At 55.5% G+C, this 20234-nt stretch overlaps 1 protein-coding gene across 5 annotated transcripts in view; it reads right to left on the reverse strand.

Annotated features, from left to right (window-relative positions):
• The window catches only part of SH3PXD2A (SH3 and PX domains 2A), a 235251-nt gene that overhangs the window by 42739 nt on the left and 172278 nt on the right, over window positions 1-20234 (reverse strand). For 4 of the 5 annotated variants that reach the window (XM_044240436.1, XM_044240435.1, XM_044240438.1 and 1 more), the window contains one exon: window positions 14879-15010. In XM_044240436.1, the coding sequence (XP_044096371.1) occupies window positions 14879-15010 (132 nt within the window). Of the gene's footprint in view, window positions 1-14878; window positions 15011-16480; window positions 16632-20234 lie in introns of those variants that run through there. The other variant, XM_044240439.1, reaches the window with a different exon arrangement.

The raw sequence follows: 20234 nt of genomic DNA on the forward strand, positions 1-20234 counted from the left end.
CGGAAGAGCAAAGCTCAGGGAGGTCCCACAGGCGGAGCACCAGGGACAAGCCTACACCCTGGGTGAGGCTCTTGGAGGAATGCAAAGGGCTGGGCTGCTGGTGGCAAGCCGGGTCAAAGCAGCCCCACCGACTGGTGCAGGCCTCCACCAGGCCTACAGAAAACACAGAGCCCTCCTCTTTGGTGGACACTTGGAGCTCTGGAATGGGCAGCCCCAGAGATCTGGTGCCTCCAACCCCAGAGAGGGGTAGGGAGAAGGTTGGGCCACAAACAGCTTCCTTCACCATGGTGCCCTACTCACTGCCTGGGGAGCCAGAGAGAACTAACCAGGAGGCAGCAGAGTATCCAGGGAAGAAGGTGGCAGATTTCCTGAACTCTCTGGGCCTCACTTTCTCATAAATGGAAGTCAGGATACCTATGCTTTATAGGGCAGTGGTGGTGGTTACAGGAAGAAAAGGGTTTGGCTCATTGCCTGACACACAGAAGAAGCTTTAGCCGTCCCTTTCTCAGCCTTCTTATAGCTTCTGATATTAAGGGTCTCTAGAAAGCAGCAAGTAAGTTAACTTGAGCCCAAAACACCAGTACGCTGGGATAACCATCCTGGAGCCCCCGCCAGGTTGGTGATAATTTAGGACGAGGTTCTCTCCCTGAGCTTTTCCTGTCCTGTTTCTCTTTCGGTCTCTCTCCTGTCTCTGGGTACCATCTTGTCTTGCTAGTTCCTAAGGGGTGGTTGAGTACAGATCCTACTCAAATCCAAAGAGAAAAGGCCATGCACAAAACAGATTTGCCCTTAGCCCAGATGCTCCAGAGGTTCCCCAGGTCCACGTGTGTCATTCAAGACTTGCATGGTTGGTGACTGGTCAGGTAGTGTGACTGTCACCCATGAGAACCAGCCAGTGATGGAGCTCTTCCTACCTTCGCTCTGTCAGTCTCTGGTGCCCCCTGCCCCAACACCCAAAGACAGTCACCCGCATGCCTTGTGACATAGCAACAACCACAGTCCCCTCATCTGGGTCAGAAGAGGGGAAGCTTCCCCATTTGACCATGAGCTCCATGACCAAGTCTTCCTCGTTCAGCTCTGCTTGTTTCCTTGCTTTGGTTTTTCCAATCTGCATGAGGGCCAGTCTTTGATCAAGGTGCTACCATGGTAGATGATGGTGGAGAGATGGGGTAGGAAGATGGGAAGTCATTGGATTAGCCTCTCCTCCATACTATCTTCTCCCAGCCTCCACGGGGTCACCCTATGGACTTCAGGGCCCTTGGAGGACAGACTCCATCTTACAAGTGGTTCCCAGGTAGGGAGGCCTACACAGAGTAAGATAATAGAAATCTGGGGGTCAGGGTGGGCCATGAAGATCTCTGTCCTTTAACAGAATAAGTCTCGGCAGTGACAGGCCCAAGACATCTCAGCGGAGACTCAACCCTCAGCCATGGCAGGCTAGAAATACACCCCCTAGTGGGTGAGTAATATCGGCATCATTTCCAGCCCCCCAGCTCTGGCCTATCCCTCAGCCTAGAATGTGAACATCCCACCCAACCAGCCTCTGAATCCCTTCAGACCCCCCACCCCTGAAACCACCCTGAAACCTTTCTCATCCAAGGGCCTTGAGATGCTGGGATGGCCCCATGGAGGCTGACAGATGGAGGTTAGGGAAGGCAGGCTAGGCCTCTGGGATCCAGAACGCTCCTGCTGCCAGCTGCCACAACAGTGCCACCAAGATGCTTGGGCCCCACCAACAGTGGAGGCCCTTGAAGTCCGAGCAAGGGAGTCTATCTGGTTGCACAGGGAGGCAGAAGAATGGGGTTAAACACTTCTAAGGGAGGCACTGGGGCAGGAGCTCTGGATGTTCATCCTCCCCGTGCAAAGCCCCAAGGATGAGGTCAACTTCCTTCCTCTCCTCCAAAGAGCAGTCAGTTAAAATCCTCCCCTGTTGGCAAGGAGGTCTAGGTGTTGGCCAACCCTGGTTCTGCTCCCGTTACCAGTGACGGGGGAAGCACACCCTTGACGGTGTCCACACTCCAGGGAGCAGTACTGTTTATCCCCAAGTGTGAAGAAGCAGACCTGGTGCTCAACCAGGAGGTGCTGGTTGAGGCAGGGGAGGGGAGGGGGTTGAGTCACGGGTGCCCCCAGGGCTGGGTTAGGGCTAGAAGCAGTGAAAGCTCCATCAGTTTCTTTTCTTTCCTTTTTTTAAAAGCTATTTTCATTACATTCCCACCTACCCTCTCCTCCCCCACGGTGCTGGGTACACTGCAGATATGCAGAAAATGCCAGCTTACGTATGCAGAAGGGTCAAGGACACCATTTTGGTGGGCAAAATGGAGGTAAGGATGCCCTAGGCAGACAAGAGGGATTCTGGGCTTCTCTAGTTCACCCAAGAAGAAATGGGCCAGGCACACCCCTGTTCCAACATCAGCAGAGGCTGGGGGAGCCCCGCTATTTGAATTCTGGCCTTTGAATTCTGACCTCTCTTTACATCCCAGAAGTATTGCTTTCACAGATCTTGTTTAACTTGAGAAGGACAGGGGAGGAGGGGCGAGGAAAACTGCATTCTTCCCCATCAAAGCCAACAGTCTAAACTAATACTTCTGGTTGTAACTGATCCTGGCCTGTTTGTGATTACGGCCCCTTGCTCGCTTTCTGGCAGGATGGCCCTGGAACCCAGCAGCGGGCTGAAGGCGAGAGACACCCTTGCTCCCTTGGATAATCTTGTCCTCGCCTGACATGACCAAAAACGTCCATCAGCCGCGGCTTTCTGCAGTTCTCCAGGGCAACTCCTCAAAACATTTATTTTAAAAAGTGGGGGGGGGGGGAGCCATCCCCAACCCCAACCATGAAATTCCATAACACTAATCATATTCCTTCTGTTACCAGCACCAGCCTGGAAAACACAGCAGCACCCGCGGTCCCATTGGCTGATGCAAATTGAAGGGGAGAGGGAGGCTTGGGATTGGTGGGATTGACACATCTTCCTCTTTTGCTTACCCCCTCCTTTTATTAGGGGAGAACACACACACACACACACCCCTCTTTATGCTGCCATATAGCACAGAAACAGCTCTGCAAAGCTCAAGGCTTTCTCAGCTGTTCGTTCTCGGAAATTTAATCTGCAAAGCATTTGGCCTTACGAAGCCCATTCCAAAGGTGTCCAGGAGCCCACGAGCCCTGTGATCATCATTACAAACCCAGCCATGTTTGTAGCCAGTGACCCATTTGGCTGCTTACGAGAGAGCTGGCTGAAGGCTTGCCAACATGGTCAGATTCCCCTCACCTGCTCCCTCTAAGCTGAAACTGGCTTTTTCTCGGAGGCCCGGGGGGTTAGAAGGGACCTTAGGAGCTCTGGAGCTCTGGAGATGGAAGGCCTGCTTCTTGCCTGGCTTTGGTAAAAGCATGATGGTCATGGGAATGGGGTGCTTGGTATCTGGAACACAGCTGTGGCCACTATCTTCACCCCTCATCCCGTTTCCATTCTGTAAGTGAGGAAAGATAATGCTCGGAGAGGTAAAGTGACTTGTGTGAGGTCACCTGGTTAGTGGGTAACTGAGCTAGGAACCTAGATTGACCGGAGAGCCTCTTCTACAAAGCCTGGCATTCCTTCCATGAGGGCACACCAGCACCTGGCCCATTCCCACTGTGCCAAGTTGGCAATCCCTTAACCCAGTGGTTCGAGCGAGACATGGGTGGCTAGGACTGGGGGAAAGCCCCCCCGGATCACAGGGAGACCACGTGGCCGAGCCGGGCCTTGGAGAGGCCTGTAGCCAACACTGCAGGTGCTGGTGCAGGGCCCAAGAACCCAGGCCTTGCTGCGGGTGCATCCCGATCACAGCAGCTCCCAGCACGGTGAGCACGTTGAGCAGAGAGGAGGCTGTGGCCTCACAAGGGCGCCAGTTAGGAGAACAGAAAACAAATAAGAAGAGAGTGTCCAGAAAGCCCTGGAACCAGAGGCCCAGCCAACCTCAACAGCAGCCTCAACATCTTCCTGGGGAGGAGTAAGGAAGGCCAAGGAGGGCACAGCCCCTGGTCTGATGGGGGGAGACCCACAGCCAGCCAGGGGGACAGCCCAGAGAAGGGGCGTTGCTCAATGGCAGGGAGTCCGTATTCTCAAGTCGGGGCTTCCAAGATGATCTTACAGGAAAGAAGTCACCATGTGTGAAAAATCAGTCTGTTTCAATGTCTGGAGGTATAGGGTCGGGGCCGTGTAGGAAGCACCTTGGAGCCCAGAGCCTCTATGTTCTAGCTTTCAGACTGAGGGCCCAGGGTCAGGGGGCCTCAGTCAGTCGGGGCAGGTTGGGGTGTGCCCAGCCTTGAGGGGGCGTCAAGGCCTCAGAGACCACTACCACTGCAGGCACAGCACACAGCTATGCCACAGCCTGGCCCTGAACTTCCCGTGTGACACTGGGCAGGGGGCTTCCCTTGGCCGGACTCTATTCCTCCTCTGACAAAGGAGAGGTTCGGGCACCTGGTCAGAAATATCTCCCTCAGCTTGGTGGGAAAGGAAGGGGAAAAGCTCTCCTTCCCCTGACATTTGGGGCCCTTGAAGGCCCTTGAAACCCCTCCTTAGCCTGCTCATTGCTAGATGAATACCTTCTCGTGGGCCGCCTCGTGTGCTGTGGCCCAATAACGCTGGCCCAGGCCCGCCCTCCGCGCCCTGGCAGGGTCACTCTGATTCACCCTGGTTCACCCAGCTTGCAGACCCTTCCTCCTTCCACAACTTGCTCGAAGCCCAACTTCCCCAGGAGACTTTCCCGACCATGGAGCAGAGGTGCTCCTGAACCCAAAGTATACACAGAAGCCCACAGCCTTCTGGTCCTGCCCTCCTGGATACAGCCTAACCCAGAGACACTGTGCTGTCCGCCTCACGCTTGGCAGGTACGTATCAAAATAATCAACGTGCTGCATCTGGGCCTGTATCCTGCAGGTAAGAGGGAACCCTAAAATGCCATCCCCCCAGCGACAGGAAGATAGGGATGGCTGCTTCTGGCCCACTGCTGCAGCTGGGGCTAGGCACGCCGGAGGTGCCTCCATGTGTGTCAACGGAATAAGCAAACCACACCATCTAGGAGCACTCCCTGCATGGAGGAGGTCACTCAAATGGGGCTAAGATCCGTTTGATGTCGTGGGGGAGGAAGAGTGAGGCAGGATGCCCATTCTTCCCTGGGTCTGGCCCGATGAGGGGAGGGGCCGGGACAGGTCTTTTTATTTGGACAAAGGGGAAAGCAGAGGGGTGCCTGGGTGGCTCAGTGGGTTAAGTCTCTGCCTTCGGCTCAGGTCATAGTCTCAGGATCCTGGGATCAAGCCCCACATGGGGCTCTCTGCTCGGCGGGGAGCCTGCTTCCCCCTCTCTCTGCCTGCCTCTCTGCCTACTTGTGATCTCTATGTCCAATAAATAAATAAAATCTTAAAAAAAAAAAGTGGGGGGAAGCAGAGTGGGCTAGGGCCCTGCCCAACTCTACCCTCATACCCTTGGTCCTGCCCATCAGGGCCCTGGTGAGCAGGTTTCACAAATGCCTTTAATCCATCTACCCATGCAGTCCAGCCCTGCCGCCACGGACCAGGCTGAGCCAAAGCCTGGAACATGCACACAGCTCTTCTGCAGGAAACTTTCCTTTTGACCACTTTTCTCCTATTCCAGCCAAGGCTTTAGCAAGACCAATCTCTATTCTCCTGCTCTCTGTGGTCTGTGGAGCTCACACAGCAGAGCACTCTGGGGCTTGGTTCCCTAAAGAAGTAAAATCCACAAGCACAAGATGTGCAAACTTCCAGATTTCCAAAAACTGGAAAAATAGCTTATGTTGAAGTCCACACCCCACCTCCCCACTGTGCAACCTTGGGACAAGTCACTTAACCTCTCTGGGCTTCAATTTCCACCTTTGAGAGACAATGTCAACATTTGCCCTTCATCTTACCAGTAAGTTCTACAAACTGCATGGTTTTGTATCTTGTAAAACATAAAATATTCTGATTCAGAAAGAAGTCACATTGAAAAAAATGTCCCAAATCCCCTACGGGCGGGCAGGAGCAGGCCGTCCCCAGGCAGCCTTAACCTCTTCAAGGGCACCCCCTGCTCACCTGGCCCCAGTGGGGAATGAAGAGAAGACTTGCAGGCTTCAGACCACTGTCTTTAGAATGTCCCTTAAAACACAAGGTTCTGGGACATGGGAGATCCAAGGGCCACTCAGGGCAATGCTGATGGGCCTGAGGTAACAGGAGAAAGGGATCTGCGCACCAATTTCGAAATCTTACTCGTGGCTTGCTCACTTTATGGCCCGTCCCTGGCAGACTCTTTCTCTTAGTTTGGCTTTCTCTCGCCTCCCATGGAGCCTGGGCCACTTCCCCACAATTTAGTCCAATAAAAGCTTAGGGGAGGCAAATGTATTTTAGCATGAGCCTAAAAAGTGCCTGGCTCAGAAGGGAAATGTGGAATTGGGGCTGAAACAATTAAATGAAACAAAAAACCCCCGCGAATTCCATATGGCACATTTTCAATGCACGCAGAAGGGATGCTGAGCGTTATGTGAGCCACGAGCGGCTCTCTGCTTGGTCCCAGTGAACACCAGTTCCCACCAAGATTCCCAGGGCGACTGATTTAACTGGGTCACCCTGGCTTCCCCTGCCGTGATGCGACAAGGGAGTGTGGGTCAGCACTGGGAACGCAGAGGATGAGGTTATGGAATCTGAAAAGATGCTGATAGAGAGGAGGGCGGTCAAGCCCGCTACCACGAGTAGTTACTGGAAACCCAAGTGCTGAGACCGTACTATCACACGGCTGCGGGATCATCTGGGGAAAAAACAAGGGGTGATTTCTCAACCCAAATTCCCTGAGGTCCTGACAAATTATACTCCCCAGAAAGTGCCACAATCGCAGGGTGGAAATCTGTTATGTAAGGGTGGAGGGAATGCTGTGTGGGGAGCTCTTTCCCCACACTTTAGCCACACGGGGAGACCTGTCACTTCCACCGGCGACAAAGGCCACGTATGTTCATGCGTGTTGGGTACACCTAGTGGTACCTGCTCTCTGAGCTCCTGGGCCGGGGTTTGTCCAGGGAGGGGAGGGAGGTCACCCGTTGGCCACACTGCAAGACCCCTACCCGGGATGCCGTGGCTGTTACACTTAGAACCACATGCCTAGGCCTGGTCCCACCTGGCCCCGCCTACTTTTCTGCCTTTACTCACCACCGCCCTCCCCAAACCAACCAGAGCCCTTGGTTTCCTGGGCTCGCTGAGCTCCAGGCCTTCTCAGCAGGGAAGGCCTTCAGAGAGCCCTTCCCTGGCCGCACCCTATCACCTCCTCCCCTGGCTTATTCACAGTCATAGGGCCCCGCTTCACGCACGGCACTTTGCAAAAATCTCAAGTTATTTTTCTGGTTTCCTTGTGACTGTCTCACCACTCCATGGGAGCCCCAGGAGGGTGGGCCTTTGTTGGCCTCATCGCCTCTGACCCTAGCCTGGCATTTAGTCAACTAGTTTGGATTTAGGGACGACAGATCACGTGAGGATGAGCCTCGCTCCGGTCTGGGCAGTGTGCGGTTTAAGTGTTCCCTTGGTGTCCAAGCCCAGAAAAGCAGCCTTTTGGAGACGCCCGTGAACAGACTCAGTGTGAACCTATTTGCGCCCCCAAAGTGGAAGGCAGCCAGGCGTTGCCCTGGGGCGGAGAGGGGGGCAGCTGGCATCACTTGGGCCCTTGAGCTGGATTTCTGAGGTCGCTGCTACAACACACCTTTTGCTCCAAAACTGCCGTTTAAGAGTGATGGCCTTAGGACATGCTGGGTGCACAGAGCCAACATGCGGTCAGAGTGACCAGCTGCCCCGCTGGCCCCACCCAAGCAGGGGGAGGAGAGACACAGCAGTGCCCTGGTGGCCACGGTTCCCTGCACACCCCAAGCCATCTGGCCGCTGGCTCCAGGCAGGTGGCTGGCCCCTGCTGCCCTCAGTGCTGACAAGCCCTTGGACATCTCCCGGATAACAGCCCATGCTGATCTCATTCGAGGAGTGATTTCCACTGCAGGTGTCCAGAGATACCTTCCCCTGCCGCCCTCCTCTCCCCAGCTGGACCACTTGCTTCCAGCGCCACCATGCTTGCATCCCTCTCTGGCTCAACAGCTTCCCGAGGCCTCCTTCTTCCTCCCCGCTCCACTGTGGCCCAGTGTCCCCTTTCTTCATCAGGACACACCTGCTGGAGGCGGCCAGACACTTGCCTTGCCGTCTCACGCCGGCAGACCCAGCCCTCCACCTGGTATCCCCTCGTAGGGACCTGGAACTCCTTCACTTCTCAGCCCATCTAACCCCCTCTCTCCAAGGCCCAGCTTGATGTCTCCAACTCCCATGAGGCCCCTACCGGCCCCCGTACTTCAGCTCTGTGCCCTGCAACAGAGCCACGGGGTGACGTCAAGCCAGTATGAGGGGTCATGGGTGAGACACTCCTCTTCCCTCGGCCCTGCTTGAAGGTCATGGCCCTGTGAAGGTACTGCCTCTGGGTCACCAGTGGGAATTTGACTTTTGTCTCCAACTTTTCCTGTCACGGTCTGGGGCAAGGACAGTTACCCAAGCCAGGGCTCCAAAGGGGCAACTCTGGTCTCCAACATGGTTTCAGGGCTTCACTGCTCACAGTAAACTCCCTGCTTGCCCTACCCAACCTCGCAAACCAGGAGGGCTGAGAGACTCCTCAGACACTTATGAGTGCAACCCATTCTCCGGCCCGACAGGGAAACTGAGGCCGTAAGAGGAAAACTGGTCTGCCGTGGGCCCCAGGATCAGTCTGTGGCGGGGCTGCCCTTGTCCAGCAGTCTCCTGGCGACCACCACGTCCTGAGCACTTAGCGCATGCCAGGCCCCGCACCAAGCACTGAATCCCTTCTGAACTGGCATACGTTAACCCTCTGGCTGTAGGCACAATTATCCCCATTTTACACAGAAGGAAACGGATGCTTAGAAGATGCAACTAACTTTCCCAGGCTCGCCACTAGCCAGTACCAAGCCAAAATGAAAACCAGGCTTATTTAAGGTGAAGTCCCTATTTTTCATCGCTAGGCTATCCTGCAATCTCGTTCTCAAAACAATCTCGAGCCTGCAGTGAAGCAAGCTGGGCTCAGGGGGCCCAGGGGGAATGAGGATGCCAGCTTCTGCTCCAGGATTTATGCTCCGTGGCCCTTCCCCGTCCAGCCAGGTTCGTGAGGCAGGAACAACTGCACGCTGGAGACCGTCTTAGAACAGAACGGACTTTGCAATCGCTGGTGAGGCTGACTCAGCAGGAACATGCACGCGCCATACTTCGGAAGAGAAGAGAGGTCGGAGGATCCAGGCTGTCTGACAGTTAGGAAAGACCTCACAGGGGCCGGTTACCACAGGCAGATGGCGGCTGGTTCACTGGAACCAAACTTAAAAGACTGTGGCAGAGCTAAGAGTGTTAGTTGACTTATCTGCAATGCAGGCTACAATTACCTGTCTTTCTGCCTATCCTGTCTTTATGGGGATAGCTCTTTTCTGCGGTAGCTTGGCAGTCTGAATGAGCAATCAGGTGGTTCCTTAGTAAGCCCATAATCGAAGCAGATGACACAGAAGCTTCCTCAGAGAAGCCTACGGAAGACATTGTCAAGTCGGAGAAGCTGCCCCAGCCTCACAGTACAGTCCGCCCCTTAAGGACCCAGCATGCTCAGGCCGATTAGAGTCTAAGCTGCAGCAAGGCAGGAACCTTCTGCCTTTCTGCCTTCTGCCTTCTGCCTTCTGCCTTCTGCCTTCTGCAGGCCATCAGCACGGGGCCTGGAACAAAGGAGGTATTCGAAAGGAGGTATTGTGAAATGAACAAACGCCTAGATAAATGAACGCCATGTAAATAGGTTTCTCCCTTATAAAACGCCCATACATAATGAGTTATAACAATGTTCATCAGGAAATATCAAAGTTACCGAAGTGATCCATCCCTCCATGTTAAAAAGATTCCAACCCACAGAACACAAAAGGCTGGAGAATGCATTACCTTGGACAGTACACAATCACCAACACGACACACAAATCTGAGAAAAAAGCTTATTAGTTTGTCTTGTCTGTCAAGCAATACACGGCTACTTAGATGCCCCCTCTAGACACGCCCATGCACCGTGCATCGCTGACGCCCTTACACTCACCAGGAAACCAAGGGATTCCTACGTACCTCGCAAAGTCAGGGTAGCATTAGATCTTAAACCTAGTGTTCAGATTCCCTACTCTTCTTTTCTCCACCCCACACGCAGCTGCTAAACACGTAACCTGGTTGGCAGCTCAGCACATTTTTGGGTACTTTACCCCTTGAGATCTCCTTTCTTTCAAACCTGCTCTCCCACAGCCCCCACCGAGGAACTTGGCTAGGCAGCCATGCTTATGCCCCATGGGGCTTCTCCCAGACACAGCTGAGGGGCCTGGGGTAGGACACCTGATCGAAGGTCTGCCGAATCACTGGCCAGCCAGGAACCAACCATATGGAGATTCGAACTTCAGATTTTGAACTCAGAGAACTGGAAGCTATAGTGAGTGGGTGGCAGTTACCTCCACTGAAAAGCCCTGCGGTCTGGGCCTGACAGACCAGCAGCAGGTGAATAGGTTGCTGTTTTAAGTGGAGAAGGCAAGCTGCTCTGCAGGGAAATGTTCCCGGGGCGGGGGGTGGGGGCTCTCCCTCTACTTGGTACACTCCAGAGCAAGACAGAGACAAACAAGGCTGAGCTGGCTCGGACCCCTCTTTGGTTCCCGGTTTCTGTGAGGCTAGAACCAACCTAAGTTTCGGTGACATTTTTCTGCAGCCTTTCAGGAGTCTCTTGAGCAAGTCTGAGTGGACTTCTGCCCTTTGCTCACTATTCAGTTGGGACTAAAGCATTGATTTTGAAATGAGATGTGTAAACGCCCCAAGGCTGAGTGTTCTCACCTGTACAATTTCTCACCTGGATGAACCAGTAGAGCTAAAAATTCCTTGCCAGCACAATGCTTTGTCTTAGTCCTATAACTCTGTGCCTCCAAGGAAGTATAAGAACTCCCAGTGTTTTCATGCTGGGGCCAGGAAAGAAACAAAGACTCCAAGAAGGAAAGCAGAGGCAGGAAAAGAATGAGCATCTGGTGACTCATAGCCCCATGTCCTCCCTGGGCCTCTAGTCCTAAGAAGAAGGAAGCAATCCTGGAAAGTTAGAGACAAGCTTTGCTCCACACAGAGACCAGAGTAGCTGGGATCCTGCCATCACTGTCCTGCCAGATGTCAGATCAGATTGTACCTGCTTAAAGCTGAAGCCAACATAGTCTTTGAGGCCTAAGAATGTCCCACAAAGCGGGCATCTCAGGTACTGCTGTCTGTGGGAAAGGTGGAGGGGTTCCCAAGCCAAGAGGACAGTGGCTTGTCCAAACAAGCAAAGCTGTTCAATCTTTCTGCTAGATGTGCCCCTGTTCATGAACGGAGAAAAGGAGGACTTTCTGGTTCAGCCCCAGGCCCACTGCTTGGTCAAAAAGGCTTTCCCTGAAGCCACTCAGGTCGCACTTCGGGAGTCCATGACTTCTGTCCACCTACATTCATAGGAACAGGCTTGTCCTCAGTGCTCAGATCCTCTCAGCTGTGGCCTGGCCCAAGTTCAAAGGAATAATTAACAAGCCTAATTCCCACAATTTATGACCACCATGTTGGAGAGCGGGACACAGAGCTACCCTTCTACAACGGCTGTTCCATGGAGACCTGGGGTCATCTCCCCCAGCCTGCAGTGTCACCAACTCATGGTGACCCTACTGGGGATGAGTCCATTCTCGCTCTCCCCCTACGTCCTCTGTAGACGGCAGAGATCTCAGCTGTTGGACTCCAAGAAAATGACTTAACCGCTCAGCCTGTTACTTCAGCCACAAAATTTTTAAAGAGCCTTCTACCGTGTGGGGTCATTTCCTGATTCTAATAAAATGAGACATAACCCGTGGTACCAGGTGTTTACAGCTGACCGACTCTGAGTTGCCTTCTGGACACAACGCTCTTTAGACCAAAGAGATCACAACCACACCTTCAAACGGCTCGGAGGCTGTGGTCCCAGCCTGCAGAGCCGGAGGCTGGTGGACCCCTCTATGGATCTTCTAGGGACTTCTGGCCTCCGGAGAAGGGAACACAGACAGAGTCCCCGCTCTCCCTGGGTAAGGCAAGGCCCTGGGGGGTGGGGATGGTGCCCCAACGATTGGGAGTGGAAATGCCTTAACACGCCCACCATGTCCCAAGGTCAGAGGCCTAACAATTGGGTCTTTGTTACAGAGTTCAAAAACCTCACTCACCACTCCTTCCAAAGCCAGCTTACAGGATGCACAGCACACCTCCCCTCCCCCACCTCAGCCGTAGGGCTTCCATGAACTGCGAAACCACTGTCCCAGGGATCTGCAGTTTGGTCCTCCTGCTCTCTCCCCTCCACCCACTTAGTTTCTCTGGTTAAACTGGCGGTTCACCTCAGGCCCCCTGGTTTCTGCCAGCACCAGACAGTGTGGGTTTGCACGGCGGACAGAGCACTCCAGGGTCCCAGGGCAAACATCCGCTGCCGAGCAGCTCTGTCCACCAAAAGCAAAGATACAAAAGTCCTGGAGTTGGAGAGACAACCTGTTCGGGGAGGCTCTCTCTACCTGACACCCAGGGTCCCAAAGAGGCTCCCAGCCATGGCAGTTCAGAACTGCGAAGAGGGCTCGTGAGGTCATTACTCCAACTCCTCTTTCTAAGCAGCCACCAAATTATCTCCATTGTACAGAAGGGTTAACTGAGGCCCAGAGGGATTAAGGGACTTGCTTACCCAGCCGGTAGGTGGTGGGCAGAGTCCTGCTTCCTGGGACAGTAGCTCTCTCAGAGGGTCTGGGTGTCAGACGGCGGAGTCAGGCTGCTTGAGCCCCTCACACAGCCATGAGGGACTCCTCAGGAGCGGAGGGGTCTCTATGCTTTCTCCAGGCCCTCGCTGTGTCAAGCCCCGCCCACCCCCCCTCCCCAACTAGGCAAGGCTTCCAAGGAGTCCTAGAATCCTGGCTATGGGATAGAAAGGTAGAGGGAGAAAATCCCTGGGAATCAGAGGTCCAGAGCATGTTGACTTCCTTTTGTGTGGCGTCTTCTCCACCCTGCCCAGTGGCTGATGCCCAGAACCTTGGGGGCCAATAGCAGTGCTGTTGACACAGGGCAAGGCAGGAAGCAGGAGGGTCTCTAAGCCAGAACTCTACTTCTGAGCAGCCCTGACCTTATACAGAGAAGTGAGACCATTTCCCCTTGGAACAAGCCCCAAAACGTTTATCTCTCCACTGGCGCCTCCAATTCCACCATCAGAGATCCCTTCCTTTGGGTCTGGAGGTGCTCAGGGTTTCCAGAGCCAGGCCTCTGTGACAACTCTAGCTTCCTGGGGGCGGGGGTAGCGGGTAGGTGGGGTGAGGGGTGGCAACAGGTAGGTAGGGCTGGTAAGAGGACAAAGACTGAAGGCAAAGGTGTGCAGGTAGGAGACCAGTGTGGGCACCTGGGGTGAAGGGCTCAGGCCTTAGGCTAGGGGTGTGGTTCTGCCGGGCGGGGACAGCCTCTGCCAACTACCCTGCCCATTACTCCAAGCACAAGGACAAAGCCTGACCTCTCTGAAAGGTCTGTGAAAACCCCAGACCCAGAAGGACCAGGAGTCCCAACCTAAGATGGCGTCACAGCACTGTTCTCAGGGAGCACAGTTCCTGAGCCTCCTACAGCAGGAGCCTGAGCTCACCTCCCCCAGGAGGTCTGCTGGGATTTCCTCAGCATCTCTACCTTGACTTGCTGCCCACAGACATAGGAATTGGGGATCCAGGAATGTCCCTGTTCTGCTTTTGCCCTCAGAGGACTCACGTCTCATCAGTCTGTCTGCGCCTCAGTTACTCTATCTGTAGTATGGGTACAATCACCCTTTGGTCTCCTTCCTTTCAGGGCTTACAATACTGGAAGGGAACAGAGTAGGACAGGAAAAGGAAAACAGGCCCCTCCCCTCTGGGAGTGTCCGAACACTGCCCAAAGAGGATCCTGTACAGGGGAGCTTCCCCTGTAGCTAACTGAAACCAAAACAAAACATCCCAGGAACCAATTCAAGCTCCAGCAGCATGCGGGCAAATTGCTGCTGGACATCTCCCGCAGCTCACACTGACTGATTCAGGCCCTCCTCTCCCCACCTGCACAGATGCCAGCTGCACTTGTGGTCCCGGTGATGACCGTGGAACCAGTAGCTCCTGGAGAACCACGGGCGGGGCCCCAGAGGAGACAAAGACTCAGCTCCCAATGATAGGGAGGCTGCCATAGGGCCCTCCGTGGCCCCCTTCTTCCCGTCCGGATCCTCCTCCCAAGTCCTAGTGGCCTTCAGCTCTGCAGGGGGCAATCAGCTCACCAGACAGCCGCTAGCCAAACCCCACAGGCTTAGCCTTTCCTGAGACAGCCCGCGGGGGGCCCAAGAACCGCGGCCCCCACACTGACGTCACGGCCGGCCTTCCCCACCAGCTAGCTGGCTTCTCTGGCCCCTGCCGGGACCCTAGCTTGGAAGATGGCACCAACGGGGGAAGACACTCGAAGGCGTCCCCTGAGCCAGGAGCTACCTTCCCCGCGGCCTCGGTGGGCATGGGGACTGCCGAACAGGGGCCGGGCCGTTGTACTGGCTTCTGCCGCCCTGGCCTTGCGTGCCCACAAGCCGGTTCATTTCCCCGAGCCGGGGAGACATTCTTCCACCACCAGGCAAAGTGCTGGCCTGCGGCCCAAACCAACAGGGGAAACTTTGGCCTCCTCAGCCCTCTCCCCAACCAGATGGAAATAACGTACAGCTGCAGAGGTGGGGGAGGAGGGAGAGAACAAAACCAGCCAGACGTCCATCTGTCCGTTTGTCCCTCTGTCCGCCCATCCCGGGAGCCAGGCCGCCCATCTGGGTACTCACCGCTCTCGTTCTTCTCGATGACATCCACCACCTCCCCGGCCTGGAGGCTCAGCTCCGAGTTCTCCTGCTTCTTATAGTTGGACACCACCACGTACTGTTCCAGGATCATGGGCTCGGCGTTGGTGTCGGCACCTGGCGAGGGCAGAAAGCACGCGGTGAGCCAGCGGCCGGCCATGGCCCCGCGGCCGGGGCGCCCCCTGTCCATCGGGGGAGGCTGCTCCGTCGCCAGCGCCGCTCCGAGGGGCCGCCCGTAGCCAGGGCTCGCAGCTCGCCGGGCCCCAAAGACAGGCCATATAGCAAGGCCCCACACCGGCCCGCTGCGCCGCGGGGACCGGGGGACATGGGGAGCTGGGCTGGAGTGGGGGGGGGGGGACAGCTGGGGACAGGCGGAGGCCCCGGGAAACGGGAAACGGAGAGGAAGAGCCCGCCGCTGCGATGAGTCAGGCACAGCCCGGCACGAGCGAGCGGGAGGAGAGGCCTGGTGCGGACGTGGTCTCCCCAGACCCCTCGGCTGGCAGGGGCGGGACGGGAGGGCCGCCCATGAGTGCTGAGGCCGAGCAGAGGAGAGAAAGAAAGGCAAGGCAGGGAGGAGGGCTTGTGCCTCTCCCCCAGCCCCTGGGAACCCAGAGGAAAAGCGAGGCAGCGGTCCTCCCCTCGGGAGGGAGAGGGAGCAAGCAGGAGAGAAGTCTCCACAGCCAGGGCCCAGGCGAGAAGTCAAGAAGGTTTGAGACCGCCAATCACTGGGGTTTACTCGCAACCCTTAAATAGAAACACATGAGACCCATCGAATGAGGAGCCAGGGGTGGAGGCAGTGGAGGGGGAGGAGGGTTGAGACTGTTTACTTGAAACCCAAGAAGAAAGTCCCAGCGCCAGCAGCCAGGCGAGCCCAACCCGCCCCCCGCCAACTTTTCCTCAAGTTCGGCTCACCACGGCGCTGCCACTGAGCCCAGGGGCCTGGTGCAGACGCCGGAGGCTGAGGCCAGCTTCACTCCAGCCTGGCTGCTGCCCTCTGGCCACATGGAGACTGATTCAGTCACCCTCTACCTTTTAGTGCTGGATTTTGTGGTCAGGCTTTGGGAAGCCTCCAGCCGCCCCTGGCAGTTGAAGGGTCAAAAGGTGGGGCTCTGCAGAAGGAGGGCAGATGGGCTAAAGGCTCCCAGAGATGGAGACAAACATCTGAGACAAGGCATGTCCTGCTAGGAGCTGAAAGGAGCCATAAACCAGAGACCTATTGGTCACCTCCTACAGGAAGCCTTCCCAGACCAGCCATAGCCCAAAGGGAATTCCAAGCACACTTTATGTGTCTACCACCCTATACATCTGTCAATCTCCTGGAAGGCTAGCGGATTCACACCACCTACATGGCTATAGAAATAGCTGAGAGGGTCCCTAGGCTCCCTTGATGCTTTGGCCTACAGTAACATTCCTTACACACCCGAGTCTAACTCAGTACATGTTCTGTGTCAGGCACGTAGCCTGTCCCGTTTTATCCTCACCACAACCCTTCTACCTTCCCATTTCACCAAAGACAATTCAGAGGCCCAGAGAAGGCAAGAGATTTGCCTCAGCACACACAGCTGCTATGAAGAGAACCAAACTCACCGAGGGTTTTACGTTCAAGCCCATCTCTCTTTCCGTTAAAGAACTGCCTCTATGATTTCTGTTTCCAGACACCCATTCTTCTAGCACAATGATCTTCTACTTGGCTCCACAAAATTGCCTGGGCGGGGGCGCTTTTAAAAAATACCGAGGCCTGGGTTCTACCGCCAGAAGTCCAGATTTAACTGGTCCGTATTTTTTGGACACTCCCTCCTCCCCCGTGGTTCCCAGGTGCAGCCAGGGAGCAGAGGCACTGCTTAGACCAGGGCAGGGAGCAAGGGAAGGAAAGAAACCCAGTGCCCCACGGTTTTCTCCCAAGAGGTGGGGGCCCTGTAGCCCCAGCTCAGCCCTCTGGAGCCCCAGAAGGGACGCTGTCCCTACTGAGCCCTGCCACATGGATCTGCACATGCACAGCCCCAGGCAGCTCCACCAGAGCTGGGATCAGATTTCAGGCAGAAATGCAACCAACAGCTGGGCAGCGGGACCAGCCCACTCTGCGGGGATGGAGCCAGGTCTGCGCCTGTCGCTGCCAGCCGGAGAGGGGCAGCGCTGGGCATGGAGCTGACAGCAACTACCTCCCACTGTGCCCCTGGGGGGACGGCAGTGCCTCTGTGGCCAAGAGCCCCTCTTCAGTGAACCTAAGGCAAAAAGGCCCAGCCCCTGCACTGTGAGATACAGGGGCTCCCTATAGTTTGTGGGAAAGGCAAACTCAGGCTACAAACAAAAGCAGAGTTCCCAGTGAGTTAGAGAGTTTCCAAATCCCAAGAGCCCAGATGATTCCAACAATTAACAGCAGACCCTCCGGTGCTCACTGATGGATCCGCACGATGCCAAGCACCTGACCACATCATTCTGTTGTCTCATTGGATCCTCAAAATAACCCTACGTCGTAGGTTCTGTTAGAGACCCATTTTTATACATAGCCAGAATGAGGCTTATGAGGGTAAGTTTTCCCAAGGTCACACAGCTGGGACTTAAACCCACACTCACCAGACAGGGGGTTGCTTATGTTCTGAACTTCCCCTACTATATGCCACCTGCAGAGAGCCACTGATCCCTGGCTCCCAGAGGGACCCTGCTTCACCCTATCTCCAGGCCTTGGCCTTGTTTTCATTAAACTGGTGTGTGGGTTCCTTATTGACTGGTGCTACGTCTGTCTGTTCAGCAGGACACCGGGCCCATTAGGTAGCAGGCATTCAGCAAGTGTTCACAAAATGAATGAATGAAATGAACAAACAGGCAGACAGATGAACGGAGTGATTTAGTGGTTTGTTTTGAGCCACTAGAGCTAAACCAGGCAGGGCCTCACCTCTGACATCTGGGAAAACTAGACAACTATGGAAAGGGGAAAGGGGAGATGGGGAAACAGAGGCACAGAAGAGCAAGGACTGCTGAGTTTGTGGCCAGGAGCTGCTGAAGAGGACAAGCTGGGGTGCTGGGGAGTGGAGAGACCTTAGCTTACTTTAATCCAAGCCAAGGAAATCTGAGGCAAGATTTCCAAAAGAGGGGAAAATTCCCGCCCCCACCGCGTTGGCCCTCCCAGCCCCTTGGAAAATTGGCCTAAGCGTTCTAAAGACTGACGTTTTGGGACCCAGGTAGAAAAGAGAATGTTCTCCAGGGATTCCAGAGCACGGAAGACAGGCGGTGGCACCTCTTGGAGGCTGTCCCAAAGGCTGTGGGACAGACAGAGGGACACACAGACACTCTGCCCTCCTGGCTGCTCTCCCCTCCCCTAGCACGGGCAGACTCCCAGCTCCCTCTCTCTGGCATCTGCCTCTCAGGACATTGCCTGCCCAGGACTGCCCGGGCAGGCGTGCGCTGCGAGCAGGTATCCAGATGAGAAAGCACTCGGCAGGCGGGCGGGTGGGTGATGTCATCCCACAGAGGCTGTTCTGGATCCCCTCCCAGCCAAGGCCTGGAAAATTGGGGGCCGGAGGAGTCAGCCCAAAGTAGGAGGGAGGGGCAGGGCCATGGATGAATCCTCCAGCCTCTAGACGGGAAGGGTCTGACAGAGGCACAGAGAAGGGCTATACCCCTTCTAGAGAGAAGAGGCCCTCCCAGGGTGGAAGGGGACTTTGTAATAGTCTCATCCAGGGATGGGCCCCTTGTCACTCGGAGCCCCTGGCTGGATGGGCTCGGGCTCTGGCAGATCCCTGGAGCCCTTCCCCACACCTGCATTCCTCCAACTACCACCTGGACGGACCCCTGGCTTCTGCCTGATTCTGCCTGCCAACCTAAACTTCTAAATGAGAATTTTGCCAAGTCAGTCCCTTGCTCCAACACCTTCAATGGGTCCCTGTTGCCTACAGAATAAAGGCCAAATTCAAGTTCAGTCTTTCTGACAACCTGAGTTCCCCGGTTCCCTGACACATAACCCACCTGTTCCAGGCCACATTCATGACTCAACATACATACTGAGGGCATCATGTGCCCACCACGCTGTTCTATGTGGGTTCTTACCTGCAAGCCTTTGCCTTAGCTGTTCCCCCTGCCTGGAATGCCTTCCCTTCCTCCACCAACCCCAGTTCTCCCCAATCATCTCTGACCCTCCAGGAGCTCCCTGATTTTACTCCAGCCACGGTGTTCACTCCCGGCCTCTGCTGGATATGTTTGTGGGGCGCGGGGCCCCAGTCAGCCATGTGCTTTAAACAAGAGTCTCCCTGATGAGAGTTGCCCCAGGCCTGGTGCCATAGGAAAGGGCACGGGCCTCAGCTGCCTGAGATGATGCAAAAGCAGAAGATTCAACTCTGAGGGTCTGAGGGTCCAGTCCTGCTTTGCCCTGACTAGCTCTGTGACCCTGGGAGGAACGCTCAACCTCTCTGAGCTCCAATTTCCTTGTTTGTCAACAGGTACAGTACCAGTACCTACCCTCTGTGGATTGTTCTGTGCGTGGAACCAGGTGACAGGGTTAATGCCCTATGTAAACTATAGATACTATTTATAAAGCAAACAGGAAATGGGAGATTTAGGGAGGAGCAGGAGGGGTTCAAGTTCCCCTGCAGCCTCAGAACCAGCAGGCACCTCAAGGCAAGCGCCACAGGCGCCAGGAAAAGGGTGGCTATGGCTGTGTCCCCAGAACATGGCTCCCTCTAACTGCACCTCCTGGCTGGCAGGGGATCCTCGTCAGCTGGAGAGCCAGATCAGAGCACCCTGGGCCCACTCCGGTGGGGGAGGCCAGGCTGAGCAGCCCCAGGACTCTCATCTTCAAGGATCCCCCCACATCAGCCCCTTACCTCTGAGTTTTCCGTCTCATGCACTCTCTGACATTCCAGATGGGGAAACCAAGGCCCAGAGCAAGCTGGCAGCTTGCCCAAGACTCCAGCCCTGAACTCCTAGTCTGGCTGGTTTTCCCCAGCCCATACTGCTTCCCCTCAGCTTCTCACTCCAAACAGCTGGGCTCGTCCTAAGAAGCCAAGCCCTGTGGTGGCCCCCACCCCAGGCTCCCCATGTTCTCAGGGATCCCCCCAAACCCTGGCACCCCACAAAATGTCCCTCCACGCCCCTCACAATCAGTTCCTCCCAGGCTGGACTTGGCCTGCCGGCTTCTCTATAGGCCCCTGGGCGGCCAGGCTATACGTTTCGTGAATAAAATGTATTGTTGTAGGCCAAGTGGGCTCTGGCTCGCTGGCTCGTAGAGAGGGGAAAGAGGGACAGGAGCCCAATGATTAGTCAGGCCCCAGGCCCTCGTCACAGACAGCACCAGAAGGAGGACTGCAAAAAGCCTGGGACAGGCAACGGGTCCTCCTGCCTGCTGCCT

This window comes from Neovison vison, chromosome 2, assembly GCF_020171115.1.
Source record: "Neovison vison isolate M4711 chromosome 2, ASM_NN_V1, whole genome shotgun sequence".
Lineage (NCBI taxonomy): Eukaryota > Metazoa > Chordata > Mammalia > Carnivora > Mustelidae > Neogale > Neogale vison.